Source organism: Aspergillus tubingensis (assembly GCF_013340325.1).
Source record: "Aspergillus tubingensis WU-2223L DNA, scaffold_4, whole genome shotgun sequence".
NCBI classification, from domain to species: Eukaryota; Fungi; Ascomycota; class Eurotiomycetes; order Eurotiales; family Aspergillaceae; genus Aspergillus; species Aspergillus tubingensis.
In genome coordinates, this window is record NW_023336278.1 from 960455 (window position 1) to 981590 (window position 21136).

Consider the following 21136-nt stretch of genomic DNA (forward strand, 5'->3'; position numbering starts at 1 on the left):
CATCCCTTGAGGACACTACTATACACTGTATCGACATACATCAAAGCCATCGTCCTACACACCTCTACTACTACCACCCTCCTCTCTATCTCCCTCCCCCAACTCATCACCAACCTTAAACGGATTCTTCTTCACCAAAACCGCCGCCACAAACACACTCCCCGCCAACGCAACTGCCAACAAGAAAGTCCCCCTAACTGCAACATCGTATGCCCCTATCACCGCCTCCAAGTACTTCCCAGGCAACTTACCCTCCAAGCTCGTCGCACCCAAATGCGTCACCATCACCGGATCCAACCCGGGCACACTCTCCGCTAAAGCCCCCGTCAACCGGTTCAAGAATATCGCCTGCGCAACACTGATGAACACCGCTTCTCCGATGTCCTGCGAAAAGGTCATCAGCGCCATGCCAATGGAGATGTCCTTCATGGGGAGGATGGCCTGCACGGCGATGAAGGGCACGCCGACGGCGCTGCCGGAGCCGAGGCCTAGGAGGATGAGTGATGGGATCCAAATCTTGGCGGGCGTGGTGGGGGTGAAGGTTGTCATGAGAGCGATGCCGGCGATGACGAGGAGGGAGGCGGGGAGGAGGATCGGGGTGTAGGTGCGTGTGCGGGAGATGAGCCAACCGCCGGTGATGGCGCTGATGAGGACGGAGATGACTAGGGGGAGGGTGTTGAGGCCGCTTTGGAGGGGGGTGGCGTTGCGGACGGTTTGGAACCAGATTGAGAGCTGGGGTTGGTTAGTTCGTGTCTAGAGGGTAGGGATGGAGATGGGGAGTGTACGTAGTATTGGACGATGGCGCGGCAGGCTGAGAGACATAGGCTGAAGGCCGCGCCGGTTATAATGATGCGTTTACGGAGGACCCGCGGTGGGAGCATGGCGGTGTCTTGTTTGCGGTGCTGGAGGAGACAGAAGCCCGTGAAGATGATGGGCGAGAGGACAAGAAGGGCGATGATTCGTCCGTTGGTCCAGCTGTAGGTATCGCCGCCCCATTGAAGCGCAAGGAGGAGACATAGTACTGCGGGTGCGAAGAGGAAGAATCCAAGTAGGTCCAACTCGCGGAGTTTCTGGATGTGTGTTTTTGAGCCCCTGGGGGTGATGGTCGGGAGCTTGAGAAGGAGAAGCACGGCGGATGGTAGGGCCGCGGCAGGCAGGTTAATGTAGAAACACCATCGCCAGGATAGGTCGGATGTAAGTATGCCTCCAAGAATAGGGGCTATGGCGATGGCAGTGTATTCGCTGGCACTGATTAGGCCGACAAACGTCGGTCGTCTTCGTAGAGGCGTAGAAATTGCAATGATGCTGGATGTTTGTTAGCTTGCAGACATGCCTCTAGGTACTGTAGTGCTTACACCATGCAGCCTTGACTGATCCCAGAAAAACCCAAGCCAGTTATGGCCCTTCCAATGATAAAGATGAATGAACTCGGCGCAAGGCCCGAGAGAAGGATGCCACCCTCGAACAGCAGTAGGTTGACGAGAAAGACCCATTTGACCGGGTAGTTGTCATATAGCTTTCCCTGAGAGAGCTGCGACATGCAGGAGGTGAGTCGACTTGGACACCGTTAGCAGGGATGTACAGGGCTGATACTAATCTGTAGGATAGACTCACAAAGCAGCATCATACCAACCAACGTCAGCCACCGACCCGAACTCGTCGGTTATACGCGGAATAGCGGTGGTTAGGATCGTGGCATCCTATCATGACATTAACCAGCGAACAGAGATTTGCGAATAGTAGCACTCACCAGTCCAACCAGAAAGACACAGAAACAAAGGGACAGGGAAATGAGGACGAATTGGACCCCGTGGGGATAGATGGCCTCATCGGGCTCGGACTCGGCCTCAGGCTTAGCTTCATGATTCTGTAGGACGGTAGTGTCGCCGACTACATCTTCCGGAACTTGCTGGACCTTCTCGAAACCCTCCCTAGGGTGTGTAGCTTCTGAGAGCTCGATGGCGTCTGGGCTTATTGCCATGCCGGGCAGGGGGCAGAGGGACTGAAGAAACCGAAGCTAGAAGCATGAGCGAAATTGCAGCGGGGAGGCCGGCTACTATAAGAGAGAGATAAGAGACAACCAGGCAGAAGCTATCAGAATAGTAAATGATGGAGCGTCCTGTAAAGCCGGAATTGTGCCAATCAGGAACGAGAAGTCGATGAGGTGATTGCCCCCCGGGCTGATGCGAGCTTAATGCAGGTAAGCCATTTAGTCCGATCCTTCGCAGTCTTGGCCAACTTCCTCACCAATGCTACTCTTGTGTGGATACTATTAGATAGGTAGTCTACAGGATAACGAAAAGCCAGGTAAGAACCCAAAGAAAACGGTGGTTCATCATTCGTTCATTATACATATATCGTCAGGCCCGATACATTGGGAAGTACAGACTTCCTGCTCACTTTTGACCACACACAACGCCCGTACGCCGCGATGTGGCGTAGCTATCGAGAAAATAATATCGCACTATGTGATGCCCGCCAGCACAGTGCTTCCATCCGCATTGACAAACTGACAATCAAAAGGTGGAGGAGAAGAGAAACAATCTGGGTCCATAGCCCAGCGGCCGGGAAGTTGACCGCAGCCAGCAAAAGTAGAGGATAAGCAACCCAGGGATTGACTGCCAGAGGACTGCAGGGCTGGAAGGTGGAGACGACCTTGAGCAGGAATGCCGCCAGTTGCAACGCCACTGTAGGGATCTGGGAGTCGATGAGTGATGCAGCGCCCGGGAAGACTCTAGCCAGGGAGAAACGACCGGGAGGCGGGGGTAATAACTGTTGGACAGGCTGCGGTCGCTCCTGGGGAACCTCGCGATGTTCGGCTTGTGCGGGAGAGTGCGATTGTGCGCTGGAGAACCAAGGCCGCATCATCATGTCGTTTTCCGGGCTGAGCGGGGTGTTTCGCTCTGACATCGGGCTTGTTTCTTCTACAACCGGCCTCGATGCAGCCTCAGCACCATCCGGCTCATACAGTGGATTTCGTCGTACAGCCACTGGACTCCGTGTCAGAGACTTGTTCGGAGAGCTGGATGGCCGGAAGGTTGGAGAATCCGTACTTTCCACTGGATGAATCCTCGCGCTTGGACGTATGTCAGGGCTTGTTGGACTGGTCCTTCTTGATCGAAAACTCTCGTTAACGTTGGCACCAGCCTGTAGGCCGCTCAGAACCTCGTCTGCAGACGGCCGCCCGTCAGGGTCCAAGGACAGTAGACGTTTTAAGAATGTGTAGAGCTGCCCAGGCAAATCTGGCCTGATAAACTGCGCATCGTCAAACCCAGCCCAATGGCTGATTTCCTCACGGAGCTGATCGAGGTCCTCTTTCTCCTCATGGATCAGGTCGGCGTGCGTGTAGGGCAACTGCGCAAAACAGAGGAAGTAGAGAATCATTCCCAAAGAGAAGATATCGGACTTGAAGGTGAAGTTCCCAAATGGACCCCCTGGATAATCTCGCCGTAGAACTTCCGGAGCGCAAAAGGAAACCGTCCCGGTCGCCCCAGTAGACCTCCGCATCGAGTCTTGCGCCTGAACCTCGCCAAAGTCGCTCACAAGCACTCGAATTCCATCACTGGTCTTGTGAAGCAAACAATTGTTTGGCTTCAGATCACGATGAATGTATCCATTAGCATGGAGGTAACGCAACCCCGAGGTGATGTCCTTGAAGAAAGAGTAAATTTCCTCGAAGTTCAACTTGCGAAGGCCACCGGCTTCAGGCGGAGGCTCCGGGCCTCCTCGGGACTTTCTGCGCAGACGCTCCTTCAGCTGCTCAGTGGTTGTCGGAGTGTCAACCGAACCACAGATATAGTTATGCAGATCCCCAGCGTTACAATATTGCTGAAGGATAAATGCACAAGGCACACTGGGCCCGAACGTACTGATCTTCGCGTTCTCTAGCCACACATGTCGATATGAAACAAGATTTTGGTGTGTAAGATGCTGCAGCAATTGCACCTCTGCGAGCACTTTCTCTAGCCATTCATGATCGTCACCAACGGGAACCCGCTTGCAGGCATACTGTCCGAGCGATACACCGTCCAGCACATGCTTTACCAGCAAAACCACTCCTTTCCCTCCCTTTCCTAAAACCGTCTCTTCCACGAAAAACTTCTTGAAATAGTCCTGTGTAAAAGCGGCGGAAGAGATTCCTTGCGTAGAGTGTATGCCGCTACCCGAGTAGCTGGGCTCGCTGGTGGGACCGTCTGCAAGTGCGGGCGGCACTAGACGTCGACGGGGTGACGGAGGGCTCGATGAGCTCACAGAGCTGGGCAAGCTATTGTGAAGCATACGGAAATAGTGTGGGTTGATAAATTCCGGCTGCGTTCCGCCATGGTGGTCGTCCTGGGCTGAGCTGCTATCACGTAGGGGTCGATGGCAATACGGGCAGTCAGCGAGCTCCAGGTTGCCGTCATCACTTTCGGCTGCATGTCGAAGAACAAGTTGCTGGGAGTCTCGGTCGAAAACAACGACAGAGTCGTTATGGCGGCTTGTCAAGAAGCATTGTCAGTATTATCTTCATAGTGGGCAAGTGTCTGGTGGGGAAGCCAGGCTCGGGGTGAGGGGAAGCTTGGAGCGGAAGCTTACAGTACGACGTCAAGATTGCCTGACCCGTAGGGAACAATGGACATGCCTTCGTCCGCCATTATAGCAGGCAGAGCAGCCCATGCTTAAAGGACGCAGAGAAATACAAGGCCGCAAAGCCATGAAAAAGGGGCCGATCTTAAGCAGTTGCTGGCATGTTCTGGCCGCTGCTGCGGAGACCGGATGACGAGAGTGAGGCTGGGCGCACGTGAGCGGCCCTGGCGGTGAAGCTGGAAAGTCGCCGCGTCGCGTCCAGAAATGCTTTTTACTCGTATATTCAACTACAATGTACGCGGATTACTATAAATGCATGAACATGGATGATTAGACGATCTCTCTCTTGATTTGATGCTATGCTTCTCAGCACTATGCGGGTATCTAAAAGTAAAAGCAGTGGGGCCGAGGGATAGCTGGCTCGGATCCCGGTCTTTCCTGCATGGGTTGACATGTACTGGCAGGCAAGCTGTCCAGGTGGCATGTCAGCAAGGCCGTGTGAAACCAGGCCTGAACTGGATATGCTCGGTGGCGTTCCGACCTCCGATCGATCTGCATCGTCAAGGATGCCAGTGGGCCATACAGCTTTTTGTCAGCGGCCCGATGATCGGTCGGGCATGGCGTGACTGTCGGTTCCGCTCCAGTTGAAAGGGCGACGACATGGGCCCAAGGTCAATGGGTTAGTGACGGGCGGATCGGCGATCCGCGAGGTGTTGAAAGTAATTCAGAGTAGATCTCCTGTTTAATCTTCCTCTGCTCCGCTCTCCTCGTCGCTAACCTCGAGATTGGCGATCGAGTCGTTATCATCATCTTCCTCATCAAAGCCCTCGAACTCATCTCCCGAGCCAGACTCTTGCTTCTCAGCCGCTTCTGTGGTATCAGCAGCCTCAGGAGCTGTCTCATCAAGCTTCCGCTTGCGGCTCATTTCACCGAGGCGACCTTCACGACCTTCGATCTTCTCGCCCTCCTCGCCAGAGTTGTGAGGGGGAGCAGTGAACCAAGGGATCTTTCCACGGAGGAAATCGTTGATGACCATCTTGGCAACACCGTCGAGATCAGGCTCTCCACCACGGAGGAGGCGACCACCCTTGCGGGCGAGGAGACTGAGGAACTCGATGGGGTCGTCAGTGCGCTTGATACCGTAGGTACGCTCCAAATGCTTGGGCTGAACACGCTTGAGAATAGCTGGAATGTACTGCTCAGGGTTCTCTACGTTCTCCACACGGACGACACCACGGAGAAGAATATCCTCAGGAGAGTCATTCGGGTTTGGAGGAACAACACCAGGGCAATCGATGAGGTAGATCCTCTTCATCAAGGTAACGTACTGCCACACCTTGGTTTCACCCGGAATAGGAGCCACAGTGCACACCTTCTTCTTGCGCAAGGTGTTGATGACGGAAGACTTTCCAGTGTTGGGGTATCCAATGAATCCCACGGAGATCTGCTTCCGGTCCGAGTGCAAAGAAGAAAATTGTCTCAGTAGCTGGATCAACGAGCCCTTTCCGAAGGAGTTGTTGATAGAAGCATGGAAAGCCAAGGTAGGATAATCCTTAGAAAGGTGGCGAACCCAAGCAGCCTGGTGTCACGTTAGCAGCTGAACACCAGCGTTGCTATCAGAGTATAGCATAGTAAAAGAAGAAATCAAATAAAGAAGAAAAGAAACAAAAGTATGATGACAGGATGTGTGAAATGTTACTAAGAGACCTGCTATGATGCCACTTCAAGAGCGGAAGCAGGACTCAACTCAAAAACAGAACACAGCTCGGTCCTTAACGATCGGCTTTCAAAACGAAAACCAATCAGCCTAGCTTCAGAAAGAAGGTCGGCGCGGACCAGCGTCAATCTGCCAAAGCTGTAACAGACAGTCTCCCATAGCGAATAGCGCGACATGAAGTCGCAGGAGGCGCCTTGACTTAGCGATGGCAACGGCGAAGGGCCGTATTGTAGATCAAAGGAAAAGGGGAAATTGCAATGAGAGAAAGAAAGCGAAGATAGACTTACCGCCACACCTGTAGGTACGAGATCGCACTTGTTCAGGACGAAAATCAAGTGCTTGTGAGGAGCCTCCTCTCGGATGTACTTCTCAATACTCTTGCACCGTGTACCTTCCGGATCACGAGCATCAAGGAGATGGATGACAACATCGGAGGAATCGATGACCTTGTAGAGCTCGTTCCAGATACGCTTACTCTGTCCCTTAAGGAAGACAGCCTCCTTCGCGATGGGTGCGACACTAGAGTCTTCCTCTACTGCGACATCATCACCGTTCACCACCATAGTACCATCTTCATAAGTAGCATGGTCCGACTTCTCAACAAAGGCGTCGTGCATCTTGGCGGTCTCACCAGCCAGATCCGTAAGCGACGAGACACCCAACTTGACACGTTTCCTCTGAGCCTTGGGCCCGAAGGTGTCACTGAAGGGGTTGGTCTCGATGGCCATCTTGGCCTGGTGCTGCTTCAGTCCATTCACACCCTTGTCATCTCTGATCAGGCTCATGGGAAGCTTGTTGGTCTTGAGCAAGACGGAATACGGATCAGAGGCACGCTCAGCGACCGCCTCACGGAAAGAGGACAGAGCCTCTTGCGAGATCACTCTGGTGTTTCCAAACCATTTACGGTTGGGTTCAATCCTAGCGACGGGGGCATCTCGAGACTGGTACGAAGCAGCCTTGGTGATCTTTCCTTCAGCGTTACGTTGGGGTTTACCATCCTTGAGCATATTCAAGGTCCTCAACTTCTTCGCATCTCTTTCAGAAATCAGTACACATATCCAGGACCATCTGTCGTAAGGAGAATACTAACCTGTAAAAGTTTTCACCCTTTACCCGGACGTTCCCCATGCCATCTCCAGTCTTCCCCTGCCGCTCTTTACGAGTGGCTTCCTTCTTGAAGGTACCCATTGTGCAAGTAAGCGCTCAAGGCACCTCGAAGAAGAATAATATGAAAAAATATCAAAGATAAAGTGTCACAAAAAAGAAATGGCGGAGCGCAAAGAGGGAAGAGAAAGAAAGGAAAAAAGTTTCGAAGCGCGGGAAATTATTTTTTTCCTCCAAAGGCGGGCGCCAAGCTAAGCGGTGCACGGACCAGGCTCAAGAAAATCGCTTCGTCCTCGTTCGACTCCCGCAATAGCACCGCGCAGGCCATCAGCCATCTTACCCTCCTGTGCTGGTCCTCGATCCGAAGTAGACCGGCTACCTGGTCTCTATCAATTCTTTTTCTTCCATCCACTAGTCACCACTTCTGCTCCGTCACTCTCCTTGAGCAAACAGACACTGTTTACCATGTCTCTCTTCCGCAATTGCAGGGCTGCCACCGTGCAGTTCCGCGGCTTCACCTCATCCTCCTGCCTGCGGGTCGGCCCCGAGTCTCCCAACTTCGTCGACATTCCTCAACCCATTCAGCCCGATCTTCCTTCGAAGCCCCGCGTCAAGGGTACCCTGCCCGTCCCCCGAGAACTCTTCCCGGCCCGCCGCAAGGACAAGCCGACAGAGGCATACATCAATGCCGCGACGCCTCTTCCGACCAAGGAGACCAACTTGGACCCCAATGACCCCAACACCGAATACATTGAGTGGAAGAAGCGCATGGCGGAGATGAGACGCAAGAACCTCCGCGAAGGTCTCCTGGAACTACACACCCGGAAGCAGCGGACGGACAAGGCCATGATGCAGCGGAGTTTGGAGAAGCAGAAGCGTCGGGACCGTATCCTCCGCCAGCCTGAGAGAGAAGACCAGCGGTTGACCCGTAACTCCGTCATTCAGGACATGCTACCCAAACATACCGCTGTGCTGCCGGATCCTGACCGCGAGACCCGCCTGGCTGAGTCCAAGGCCCGCCTCGAGTACCAGCAGGCTGTGAAGGAGGCCGAGCGTCAAGACAACCTGCAAGAGCTGTACATGAATGCTCGGAACTTCATTACCACAGAGGCTCAGCTTCTGGCCGAGATTGAGCGGGTCTTCCCCGAGGGTGAGAACGAGGCCTGGCGCAGTGACCACCAGGAGGGCGAGAACATCTGGAACTTGGGTGTGCCCCCTACTGTCCAGGGTATTGTCAACGAGACCAGGAAGAGCGAGACCGCTCGCTGGGACGTTATCCAGAACAGAGTCAAGCAGCTGGGAGAGCAGATCACTGGTGGCAAGTTGTGAGCCCATGTATTTATTTAGACGGTTGTACATTACACTATTTTCTTTTTCCTAGTTCGGTTTTATTTATTCTCTTTTGTCATGCAATTTATTGGTTTGTACTAGCTTTACCTGTTTGTATACCTATTGTACCTGAACGAATTGAACAATCTCAGTCATAGCTTTTCCGAGTGCTCAAAACCTGTCACAAAACGCCATCGCTATGCAACACAAATGCCTAAACGCCGCAACCAATATTATAACGACCCAAATCCAGAAGCTCTATCAGCAGAGGGAATCAGAAATCATAACCATAGGTTAGGAGCTGGCTTCTGGAGCGCCTGCACTTGAGACAGCCGCCAGGGCAGCACCTTCAGTAGCCACAGGTCTGGGAATACCCATCGTACTTGTAACCTCTCGCTTGGACACTTCCTCATCGATGAAGCACCCAAGGCCTGCAAAGGCCTCCATCAGAGTACGCGAGTAGTATTCTTGAAGGTCGTATCCACCGGCCTGCATACGAGTGTCCTGGCGAATAGGGTCGAGGTAGCTGTTCGGGTAATGGTCGCGCAGAGTATAATAGTCCCTCTTGTTGGGAATGAGGCCACCAAAAGGATCGTAAGGCTTTTCAGGCTCGGGCGTCTTGATCTTCTTGAGACCCTTGATCAGACCAGAATCACCACTTTCATCTGCCCTGTCCGCCGTGGTGAGGGCACCCTGGCCGGCCTTCCTGGCATCGGAATTACGCAAAGCAGCTTGCTTTTGTCGGATGCGGTCTTCTTCACTACGACGAGCAGAAGATTTCTTGAGCAACACCTTGTGGCCTTCGCGGGCGATAGCCGCTGCGTCGCCAGGTCGACCTGCCGCAAGACGACTGAGGACATCTTCTCGACCGGCAAGCATTTCCTTCCGCTCATTCTCATATTCCAGTCTAGCTGCCTCTCGCCGAAGACGTGCCAGTTCTTGTTCGTGTGTCTGTTGCTCTCGGAAGGACGAGGCCTCTTGTGCTTCGAGGGCTTGGTTCGCGCGAATCGAGCGCATGTTGTCTGCAGCATATCTTTGCAGATCGCTTTCCGTCTTCGCCACATCTGTGCCATGGACAAGATTCGCTATTATCTCTTCGCGTTGTTCTAGGAAGTCATCGTAGGCTCGTTTCGAATCAAACTCTTCTTCGCGGCGGTTGAGACTAGAGAAGGATTAGTGAGACCATTTCTGGGCCTAGTGGTTTTGCTCGTGACGTACATCTGCATCACTCTGCGCCGAATGTCCACCTCCCTTTCCACATTGATATCCTCGAATGTCTGCTTGCGAAACCGGTTCTTGCGCAAGGTCTTGTGACAGCCCGCCACAGGACAGTTCGCGGGGCCTGAGGAGAAGATCCGGTCCACGCAGGACTCGCACATCTTGTGGTAGCATTCGGGATTGATGAGAAATCGCATGTCTGGGTTCAGATACCGCGAGGATTTGCAGACAGGGCACACCTCTGCTGACAGTCAGTGTATATTCAAAAGGGTCATGAGAAGTAGACTTACCGTCGTCATCCCCCCGGTGAGCCATGATATCACGAGCAGGAGGCATTTTGAGGGTCACTGCAGCTCAAAGAGGCTCTGGACAGCACAGTACGTGAGGCACGCGACAGGTTGGGAGGAAGAACGATTGACGGTGATTCCTCAGTGGCATGGAAGGTTGATAATCCAGCTGCGTGCACGGGCCAATCATGTTCTGTTCTCCGCTCTTGTTCCGCGGCGGAACTTTTTCTTTGCCGCCGCCTTCCTTCTCTTTCTATTCGGACATCCCCCCTCCCAGTGCACTTCCACACTCTACGAAACGGCAGCTTTCCCCGGCTAGTTCTCAGCATACTCTACAATGGGTGTTCCAAACAACAGCCTGCATGAGCTGGAACGCCAGCGCCTCGAACTCGAGGGGAACATCTCGAAGCTACAAGATTCCCTCTACCACTGGAGGACGTGGGAGGCCGAATACGATGGCCTCAAAGACGAGATAAACGAGCTGGACGACGATGCGACAATGGATGATTACCTCCGAGTAGGACGCGACTTTGGTGGCTCCCTGGTCAATGAAGAGGAGGTCAAAGTGATTTTGGGAGAGAAACAAGGCGTGACGCGAACCAAGCAACAGGCGGTTGATCTGGTAACGAGGCGAATCGACTACGTGAAGCAAAATGCGTCGACTATAGAGAAACGGCTACGTGCGGCAGAGGATCAACTGTACGCGCTCGACTCCCAAGATCGGTTACCGGTGGAACCTACGGCGGACTTTCCTATGACTGAGATTTTCGAAGAACTCGATGAAAACGGCGAGATTATTTCAAGCAAGACAACCACACCCGGCAGCGAGGCCACCGATCTTTTGGAGGTTTTGAAGAAGGCTGGTGTGAAGGATATACCTGATGTAGCTAAGGCCGATACGCCAGTATCGAGTTCTTCTCAGCAAGTCACTCAGAGTACGGAGGAGGCGTCTTCCGCAGACAGTCTTGGTAAAGACGATACATCCGCCAGCGAGGAGCCCTCCGTCAAATATGTGGCAAGCGATGCTAAGGAGACAAGCTCTGCGTTAGACCCGACTGTCGAAATTCATGGCGAGCGTCCTGTTATGGAAGTCGACGAGTCTCCGGAGGATGCCAAATTACGCCGTGAGATGCTCCAGTATAGTCTGAACGAAGTCGGTTCTGTCGTGGCAGAGCTTGAGTTGGACGAAGACGCAAGTGATATTTCTGTTGATGAAGACTATGATGCTTATGATTATGACGATGACGAAGATGAAGAGGAGGACGAATACGGAAGGAGCACTAGGCGTGTTTTGAGCGAAGACTATCACCGTCAGATGCGCGAGCTGGAGGAAAAGCTCAATGCTCGGGGAATGTGGAATGCCGGAAAAGACACGCAAACGCTTCCGAACGAGATCAAGCAGGACCTAGATCAGCCCAGTGTTGTTCGTGTCGAGAATAAGGGAGACACGAGTAGCGAGCCGGTCAAGGAGAAGAAACCGAAGAAGAAGGTTGCTTTTGCTGACGAACTCGACATCGCTCCGGCTTCCAAGCCTCCAGCTGTGGAGAAGAAGGTCGCTCCGGTCCGAGAGTCTAACGTGCCTGTTCTTCAGGATGCTGTTGTTGAACGCACAGAACCTGCTCGGAAAGAATCTGTGCAGAGTGACGCCCCGAAGAAAGTATCCCGGTTCAAGAGTGCCCGGAAAACCAACAACGCGACTGAAGACGCCACTGCGTCAACAACCCAACCTAGCAACACTTCTCGACTTGCCGAACCTCGCTCGGCTCTACGCAAGACTGAGACATCTACCACTGGGCCAGCTCTACCTCTGTTCCCTGCTAAACCAGCGGAACCCAAGCCCTTCTCCCAGCCTATCTCCGACATCGTGGAGCAAGAAGACCCTACACCCAGGGGCCCCGAAGGGAAGATTCTTGCCGATACCCTCGTTGAACGGGAGACCCCAGCAGGTCCAGCAGTAGCACCAGAGCCCGATGAGCTCGACGAGCAGCTGCATAAGAAGGAGATCGCAACAGAGTTCTACAAGATCCGGAACCGCATGATCCAGCAAAATGGCGGCTTCGTAGGCGAGGAGCCGGAAATTGTGCCAATTGAGACTGAGGATGCGCCCAGACGGGTGAGCAGATTCAAGGCTGCCCGCATGAGGTAAGACTCAGATAGAACGAAACCCAAACAGATACCCAATATATACCGATGCACAGATGCATGATACTGCGACATTTTCATTCTACCATTGTGCCGTAGAAAGGACCGAAACCAAGGTAGTCTCTACCTTGGCATGAATATACCACTTTCCCATGGTATAGTCATTCAAAGTTCGAAGTCCAAGAATGAAGAATAGGGCTCTCTGACTGTGCTTCCGTTACTGGGTGTATTGGGCTCAATTGAGTACTTACGGCCAGTTACAGATGGAGACATGGTTACGTTTCACCCTCGACATACTACACATATATACCATGAACCTTCTCAAACTCTCTGTAGGAGTGGCTGTGGCAATAGTCTAGGTCTAATGTGAACCATGTACCTGGATAGCTATAAGATTTCTGCCTTATGTCCAGTTTCCATGGGATGGGGTATAAATAAGCGCTTCTTCTCCGCAGTTAAGCATCTATCAATGATACCCAGATACTACCTGATATCCAAGTCAACAAGCACGGAGCCTGCCAGCCACAAGTGTGAACCGGTGGTTCATCTATGTGACTCTTACTAGCAACGTCCATCCATCCATCTGTTTCAGCATGTGAACAATGAATTGAGCTTTTCCCTTCCCCTCATGATTCCCTTCTCCCCGCTTGGTAAAAGACGCAGTAGAGTTTCATAGCATCATAATGATGTTTACATCATAAACAAATCATTGATGGTTGGGTTGCTTTAGTTCAATAGTTATCGGGGCAGACCGCACGAAGATCCTAGGGATTTGAGTGATCAGCATCCATTACTTGATGAAGTAGTTAAATATTTATTTATTTATTTACGTCAGATACACCCTGGCTAGCTGGCTGGCTGGCCCACAAATGGGAAACTGCTCTATTACTTTGTGATTTCAGAGTCGATCTGGGCTGCCTGATCGATCGCCGGTTGCTTAGGGACTCGATGAGGTCAAGACTGGGCAGCTGGACTTTAAAATGAAGATCGACATGGAAATGATGTGCTGTACTTGATTCTGACAGCTCTAGTTCAACTCAGCCAGCTTGGATCGTGTGAGACACTGGTGGACGTGCGCATTACATTATTGTTAGTCAAGGGAATCACTAATTGATTGTTAACTGGTTTAACTGATGCTATGTTGGGGTTGTTTGTTGTCCAACCCCGGCATGTCCGACGAAATCAAAATTTTGCGAGTCCTGCAGGCATCCATCTGTGTCTTGTCATCTGGATCGTTTACAGAATGCTTTGCATAAGCATTATTCCGTCCGTCCGTCCGTCGGACCGATCCTTGACTGAATGAAGGGTAGAGAGAGGTGGGAAAAAAACTGCGGAAAATTCAGATTGTGGATGAGCCCATTGTTCGGAGCATTGTGCTGCTGGTTTACTGTAAAGGTCTGGAATCGAACAGGTCGAGGGATAACCCACTTGTTTGCCCATCCTGGACACATGGATGGTGGGCCAGCACATAACTCACTTAACAGAGTAGAGAGGGATCAGAGTTTAGGTGGATTCCAGCCAACTGTCTAGACCTTGATTGACCGTTGTAAGGTGAGGGTGTACGTAAGCTTCTACAGAGTGCAGTGCGGGGATTTGGTCTGCAAAGTGCCCCGTTCTCAACGGCTTTGCTTTTGATGAGATTGGAATTTTGAGGATCGTGAATAGGGTGAGAGAGTGTGAAAATGTGATAGGGATTCCCCGGAGGCCCAATGGGACTGCTTTGACTGAGAAGTCGTGTTTCAGGATGGACTGGTTATATGGTTCGAACCAGAGTTCGATGTTCAAGAGATTGAGAAATGCTGAGGTGGGGAGATAAGCATGGAGCCAGGATGGGGCGGGTTTACTTACGACGCACTGCAGAAGCGCGACGGAGAATCTAATCGTGTTCCGGAGATGTAATGGAGAATAATAATATAGAAAAGTAATATTAAAAATGGCTAAAAGAGTATAGATTGAAATCGATCGCGCAGCCATCCAGATGCCGGCGAAGCTTATAGGGCACTGGCGGCCAACAGGGCTGCGTTGCCCACCTGTCAGATGGACGCCAATGACACGAGGCTGGTCAGGCCGGAATCCTGGGATTGTGTTGCCGTTGACCGGGTTGTTTCTATATATGTACGGCTCATAGTATATCTGTTTGTGTATCGTTTGTTGACACAATTGATCATTATCGTTTGGGTAAACACTTAGGCAACCATGGCTGCTACCATTGTCCCATGGAGGCAGATTGGTTACGGTCAGGGTTGCCTAGAACCGGTCTTTGGTTCATATTCAGTTTCTTTTTCCGCTCTGCGTTCTCGGGAGGGAAAGGCAGCGAGCCAGGCATAGGGTCAGTAAGAATACCCCATGACGTGGCGCAGTGGCTCGGGTGGTGTATTGCCGGCAGACGAGAGAAGGAATAGGACAATGGATCCTGGAAGCCTCATGGAAGCTGGATGGAGGAAGAGGCTGGCGTCATCCCCCACCCGCGGAACACGGATTTACTTTTGATCCGGGTGGACTGGGTTCTGCCGGGTTTCTCCGACCTTCCCAAAGAGTAGAATGATAGTCCCTCATCTCCATTTTAATGACTATTCTCATCGAATAATCAACTCATCAATAATCCACCATGCCAAGGATTATTCCATCATGACATGCAGTCGCTTGCTGTACTGCTGCTACGCGGGCTATGCTGCTTCCCAAGCGGGATCCAAAAGCTGTTCACCGAAGTCCTAAGCAACACATCCAAGGCAAGAGTCAACGTCAACTGTATCCCCCTACTCCGCACTGCATGTCGTATATGCTTCGAGTCCAAACCCTTCTGAGCATAATGCAAGGCACCCTTCCCCGGTTAATCCCAGGATTTCCATCCTTCCCTGTTGTTAGGCCGTGATGGTGGCTATAGCTCCCCCTCCACATCCCTCCGGACTTACGCGGACTATGCTTGATACTTGCACTCAGTATTGATTGCTTATGTCGAGCATAGAGCATTGTCGCTTACCTTGCGTTCCCGGTTTTCCGCTGTGAGCGATTATGAATAGAAGCAGGCCCGTGGGTGTCCTACCCATGTTCCTTGTATGGATAACAACAATACTCGCTATGTATGGCTGAATGGCGTGTTGTACCGTGGGTGGCATTGCCATCTCGCCACCGGACTCGCAATAACCCGCCTGAGTCCATGAGTCCGGAAGGTCTTGACCAGGGCAGGGTTCCCGGCCGATCCAAAGGCTGCTCGATGGGGCTGGGTCCACAGTTGGCTTGTGCCCTGCATCGCCCGAGCCACTGATACCGCTTCTATCTCATAGCCAACTTCCAGATCGGGTGTTTTTCATAGAATTCCCCCCTCCACAAGGCCCAATGCTCATGACGTCTGCTTTCATTGCTCTTTCAATCCCGAAGCTTCCAGGCCCGGCGTTGTCGGACAACTTGCAGCTTGTTTATTCGCTGTCCGGTGGTGCCTAGCGGGATCAACGGTGGCCCTCCATGTTTCTTTTCCATGGTCAACCGCCAGTCCAGCAGAAGCATTGCAACTGGCTGAATGTCTGTTTCTATTTTTTCGAACTGCTGTGCTGTGGAGGTGTGCGTGTTGACTCTGTCCGGTTTACCACCGGCAATTGCCCATGACGTGCCCTTTATGTACCCACTATAGTTTATAAATATTGAGCGTACCCTGGGTTTTTCGGCTTGCTTGTTAGTTTACCCCGGCCAATAACTCTTCCAAAAACAATCTTTATTCTTACATCGCCCCCAATCCGTTCGCTTGCTTTCTAGCTGTCGTCTACTTTCGCTTTTGCAAGTATGAAGAACGTTGCGACCCTTGCAGCCTTCGCTGCTGGGGCTAATGCCCTTGTTGGCCGGAGCGACTCTTGCTGCTTCCACCTGACAGCTTCTGGTGATGCTTCTGGCACCATTGGCCAGCTGGGTGATGGTCAGAACCGCATCGGTGGTGGACTTCCCGCAACCCAGTTCTGCATTGACTCCAACGGTGGCATCACTGATAGCAGCGGACGCGGTTGTGTTGTGACTAGTAAGCTATCCACATATGAATTATACCGGATATGTTACTAACCACTCATCCCTGACAGGCGATACCACGCAGTTCCAGTGTGACTTGGGTAAATCTCCTATGTCGGGTTTCTCCATCACCTCCTCTGGTGAGCTGGAGTACAACGGTGACGCCGATTTTGTTGCCTGCCAAACTGGCGACAACAATGAACTGAACCTTTACACCACTGAGAACTCCTCCGTCACTGGCTGCGAGAACATCAAGTTGACGGCTGATTCCTGCTCGGGCTCGGGTGCTGGCTCTGTTGGCTCCAGCTCTGGTCCGGCTTCGACCCCCGCCCCTCAGTCCAGCCAGCCGGCTCCGGCTCCGTCTTCCAGCGCTCCAGGTGTCCCTGGCGCTGGTGCGTCGACTAGCTGGGTACCTGGTGGTCCTGCCTCCAGTGCTTCCGTGCCCTACGGCCCTGGTCCCCAGTCGAGCGGCGCCGTGCAGGTGACGACCGTCTATGTGACCGAAACCTACTGTGGCGCTGAGTCTACTCCTGTGGTTTCTGTTCCTGGAGAGACCACTGTCCCGCTGGTCCCCGTTGGACCTGGGTCTTCTGCTCCCGCTGGTTCCCAGCCGGCGCCCTCCGGATCCCCTGCTCCTCAGCCATCCGAGACTCCATCCTACCCTCAATCGTCCGAGAGCCCTGCTCCTCAGCCTTCGGAGACTCCTTCATACCCCCAGTCCTCGGAGACCCCGGCCCCCCAGCCTTCTGAGACTCCTGCTCCTCAGCCCTCCGGATCTCCGGCTCCTCAGCCTTCTGAGAGCTCTTACCCTGAGACCTCCGGCACTCCTGCTCCTCAGCCTTCTGAGAGCTCTTACCCTGAGACCTCCGGCACTCCTGCTCCTCAGCCTTCCTCCTACCCCCAGACCTCTGGAACTCCTGCTCCCCAGCCGTCTGGCACTCCCTCTTACCCCCAGACCTCCGCGTCTCCCAGCAGCGCCCAGCCTTCTGGCACTGCCACTCAGTCTTCCTCTGCCAGCTGCCCCACTGATCTTTCTGGCGACTATGAGTACCCTCACCTGATCGTCCCGATCAACTCTTCCACTCCCGACACCGCCTATGGTACTCAGTACTTCGGCACCGTCTCCTCCACCGTCTCGACCATCTTCAACTTCGACATCCCCTCTTCGGACTCTGGAAAGACCTGCAGTCTGATCTTCCTGTTCCCTACCAAGGATCAGCTCGAGACCTCCGACTACACTTTCAGCGGAGACGGCAAGGTTGACTTCTCCCAGCTCGAGTCTGCTGCTAGCGAGTCGACGACCTACAACAACGCTCCTGGAGTCAAGCAGGACTACGGCGACTTCACCCTCTCGCCTGGCAACTCTTACCTGATCTCCACTTTCTCTTGCCCGGCTGGTCAGACTGTCAGCTACGAGATGAAGGAGGCTGGTAGCACCTACCTCAACTTCTTTGAGGACTACAACCCCTCTCCGTAAGTGTATTCTATGGCATCTTCTGTGAACTACTGCTAACTGAAAATCTAGTCTCGGTCTGTACATCACGGTCTGCTAAGCTCGTCAGACATAGCGATCGCATCCGGCAACGCGAACATGATTAATGGACCCGTTATGTTCTCTATTTATTGATTTTTTATTCCCTTTAGTTCAAGACATGACCATTCCTTCTTTTGACACTTAACCGGGCGCCGGATACGGTCTCTGACCGGAGAAAATATGGATATTGGAAATACAAAATTGGTTATATCAACGATAATCTATTGTCAGCTAGTAGCGGTGTATTATAAGCTATAGCTCTCGGGTCTGGTCTAATTACATTAATCAAGTATGCCTATCAGACATTTGATACGAATCCGCGTAGTATTGCCTTCATTGTGTTGAAGTTCTTCATCTGGCTCAATGCATACATCTATCCAGCAAGGTCCCGGAGAATAACCATGTCAGACACAAGAAAAAGAAAAGGTCGAAGATTACGAAGCACACATGCCATCCAAACCCATTCTGAATACCAACAGTAACCCCATGATCACTTTCCATTATACATAGTATTATATAAGTTTACATCGTAGATCCCATCTATCCTTACAAAAACGTGGGCTATGCAGGGTAAGCCGTACTAAGTGGACACGGGACCCCGGCCCACATCATATTATCCATCACTCCTTAGTCTACCCACCCAGGCAGCACCGTTTTCCTTCGCTTACTGTGCACAATCCATAAAGCATTGTTAGCATAGCACAAACTTGTATGCCATAATTCTCAATCGGCCCGAATACAGGGTATACAAAGGGTCTGTGATGGGTCTGGTCCCTGTGGAAACTGATCCCTTCGCTACATCGTTATCCGTCAACACCCGGCTCGAAACATAAATCTCCACTCCACTTGGTGGATGCTATAGAGATTTTCTGCTGCTTTCAATAGGTTTATTGAGGTATCTGATTGGCGAGATATTGAAGAAATTTCCAAATTATTCTGACCGAGTAGTAGTCTTCAAGGTAATTTGTCAGGTTGAATGATTGCCCTAGAGGCATTGTACGTAATGGAGCTTCGTCATATGCTTAGATCACTGTGAAGATCATGCATAATGGTGCTTTGTACTATAATGCCTGGATTGCTGTCTGACCTGAACGTGCAGAAGCAATTCATGCAATTAATTTGATGCTCTACACTTCGTGTTAGCATTCGCGTCTTTCTTGGCTGCACGGCTGCGTCGGATCATCTGGAAAGGCATGCGCATCGGGCACACGCTGATCTGGAGATCTTCGATGGGGCGGTGCAAGGCTCTGATAGTGAAGAAGTAAGCAGTGCGTCATGTGGAATTGAATCGGTGAAATAAGTACTATGGCTTTAGCAAAAGAAAATACGTGCTGCAGGTTGAGTCTGTCATTCTGGATTATCGTTATTGATTTTTTGATTATTACATTTGGTAACCGATGCTGAATAAAGAGCAGAACCTCATATCAAAATAGCATATACCCTAAAGATGTGTAGATATCACTCAACCAAGATTACTCGGTTTCACAGGAGCAAGTGCAACCTCTTCGTCTTCATCCCGCATTCCACGTCTCCGTCTATCACGAGATAACCATGAAGCTTTCTCTCGAATCCAACGCTTGATCATGCACCAGATTGTAGTGGACTGCTGTACTTGAATCTCAGTAAGCTGAGCTTGGAGATTGCTGATTTCTTCGAGTGCCGCGTGAAGATCATTCTGGACTTGCCCTTTCATTTCACAAGCGACTGATAATTCTTTCGTAGTGATGTCCAAGTCTGCTGACACGCTGGCAAGTTGAGAGGTGATGGTTTCAATCTGTTCCTGCTTGCCATTTATCTCTTTGCGCTTGTCTTCATTGATGTTTCTGATTCTTTCATTGGCGCACCGTACATTTGACAGTTCGGCTGTGATATCGTTCAGCTGTTTCTGCTTGTCATCGGCCTCTTTGCGCATCTCCTCATTAGCATCTTTGAGACTGCTATTGTTGCCTCGCACAATTGACAACTCAGCCGTTATTTCCGTTAACTGTCTCGTCTTAAGATCGCATGCACCCTGTAAATCACTAATGGTACATGTGAGCATGCTATTATTGCCTTGCACATCGGACAATTCAGCCTTGGCTTCCTTCAGCAGCTCTTTAAGAAGTCCACAGCCCTGTTCTCTTGACATAGCCTCCACCCTCAGACGATCATTCTCTTCGCGCTGAGCCCAACAATTATCCAGAGTATTCTCAAGCCTAGTCTGCAAAGCCCGAAAATCATACAACTTCCCCGCCTCTACCAAATTCCCCGCCTCTATCAACTCCGAGTACTTGCTATCTTCCCCTGGTGAAGGAAATCCGGAAGATTCCTTAATCTCGTCTTGAAGTACCTGGTATAATGGATGCCTCGTCCCCGTCTGCTTTTTATACGGCCAGTACAAATTCTGAAGACTGGCAAGGGTGTCATGCCATCCGGACACGACCTCGTTCACCTGGCCAGAATGATAATCGCATAATCCCCGCTCAGCTATCTCTTTCAGCTCGTCGTCTGATATCTCATGTGGCAGTTTCCTAGCCAGCTGGCTTAACGATTTCCGGATAATCTGGTAGTCTGAATAAGGGATGTCCCAGCGACAGCGACTATCGTATCTGGAGCGCGCGCGACCAAGACAGAACATTCCTTGATCGTGAGGGCCTTTGGTAATTTGGAGGATGCGGTCTGGGTCCCAGAGTGTGGTGGCCATGGTGGTAGTAGCATTCACTGTGGGTTGATGTGGTTGTTGAATACTTGGATTTGTGGAATAGGGAAGCTCACATATTGTCTCGATCTCTATTTTCGAGTGCGGGGTTTGAAAAGCATAGCCCGCTGTAGCTGCATGATGCTGCGCCGCCTTTTTGGATGGATTGTAATCCTTGCTTTGTTGTGGCCAATCGACGCTTGGATGAGGGAGGAGATAGCCTTGTTGATGAGTTATCATATCGTTAGCCGCCGTCTATGCTAAAATATTACAAGTGGGAAAAAGAGCATTTGGCAACTTGACCTGCTCGTCTAAACCTCAGATAATGTGCTTGGTACAGTTGTAGAATCCTTCTAATGCGTTGGCATCTTCATGTCGAAAGATCTTCACAATGCAGTGCTAGAATGTAATCTTGATATAAGCAGAAGTTGCCTTGCAGGTGCATTATAGTACTGGCACTGTGATGACTCTCGGTTCTTCAGATTCGAAATCAGTCCATTACCCTATGAGCAGATTAATTGGTGCAGGCCATACATATGACTAGGGTAATCAGGGCTAATCAATGTAGA

General features: G+C 51.6%; 7 protein-coding genes across 7 annotated transcripts; 3 read left to right on the forward strand and 4 right to left on the reverse strand.

Moving 5' to 3' along the window:
- Window positions 1-54: 54 nt before the first annotated feature.
- Window positions 55-4634, reverse strand: AtWU_02875 (protein kinase IKS1; the record flags this gene model as incomplete). The annotated part of the gene is made up of 7 exons (XM_035497988.1): window positions 55-732; window positions 786-1305; window positions 1356-1556; window positions 1615-1700; window positions 1751-2002; window positions 2515-4477; window positions 4576-4634. 7 exons carry the CDS (start codon window positions 4632-4634, stop codon window positions 55-57), a joined length of 3759 nt encoding a protein of 1252 aa, XP_035353881.1.
- Window positions 4635-5308: 674 nt separating this feature from the next.
- Window positions 5309-7471, reverse strand: AtWU_02876 (putative GTPase NOG2; the record flags this gene model as incomplete). Its single annotated transcript, XM_035497989.1, has 3 exons — window positions 5309-6145; window positions 6571-7318; window positions 7374-7471. The coding sequence occupies 3 exons, from the start codon at window positions 7469-7471 to the stop codon at window positions 5309-5311; spliced, it is 1683 nt and encodes a 560-aa protein (XP_035353882.1).
- Window positions 7472-7852: 381 nt separating this feature from the next.
- AtWU_02877 (uncharacterized protein) lies at window positions 7853-8716 on the forward strand (the record flags this gene model as incomplete). Its single annotated transcript, XM_035497990.1, has 1 exon — window positions 7853-8716. One exon carries the CDS (start codon window positions 7853-7855, stop codon window positions 8714-8716), a length of 864 nt encoding a protein of 287 aa, XP_035353883.1.
- Window positions 8717-9010: 294 nt separating this feature from the next.
- Window positions 9011-10270, reverse strand: AtWU_02878 (TFIIH/NER complex subunit TFB3; the record flags this gene model as incomplete). The annotated part of the gene is made up of 3 exons (XM_035497991.1): window positions 9011-9878; window positions 9935-10175; window positions 10225-10270. The coding sequence occupies 3 exons, from the start codon at window positions 10268-10270 to the stop codon at window positions 9011-9013; spliced, it is 1155 nt and encodes a 384-aa protein (XP_035353884.1).
- Window positions 10271-10558: 288 nt separating this feature from the next.
- AtWU_02879 (prefoldin-like protein) lies at window positions 10559-12367 on the forward strand (the record flags this gene model as incomplete). The annotated part of the gene is made up of 1 exon (XM_035497992.1): window positions 10559-12367. The coding sequence occupies one exon, from the start codon at window positions 10559-10561 to the stop codon at window positions 12365-12367; it is 1809 nt and encodes a 602-aa protein (XP_035353885.1).
- Window positions 12368-16140: 3773 nt separating this feature from the next.
- AtWU_02880 (putative GPI anchored cell wall protein) lies at window positions 16141-17909 on the forward strand (the record flags this gene model as incomplete). Its single annotated transcript, XM_035497993.1, has 3 exons — window positions 16141-16369; window positions 16428-17829; window positions 17882-17909. The coding sequence occupies 3 exons, from the start codon at window positions 16141-16143 to the stop codon at window positions 17907-17909; spliced, it is 1659 nt and encodes a 552-aa protein (XP_035353886.1).
- A 1443-nt stretch (window positions 17910-19352) lies between these two features.
- AtWU_02881 (NACHT and WD40 domain protein) lies at window positions 19353-20573 on the reverse strand (the record flags this gene model as incomplete). Its single annotated transcript, XM_035497994.1, has 1 exon — window positions 19353-20573. The coding sequence occupies one exon, from the start codon at window positions 20571-20573 to the stop codon at window positions 19353-19355; it is 1221 nt and encodes a 406-aa protein (XP_035353887.1).
- Between the last annotated feature and the right edge of the window lie 563 nt (window positions 20574-21136).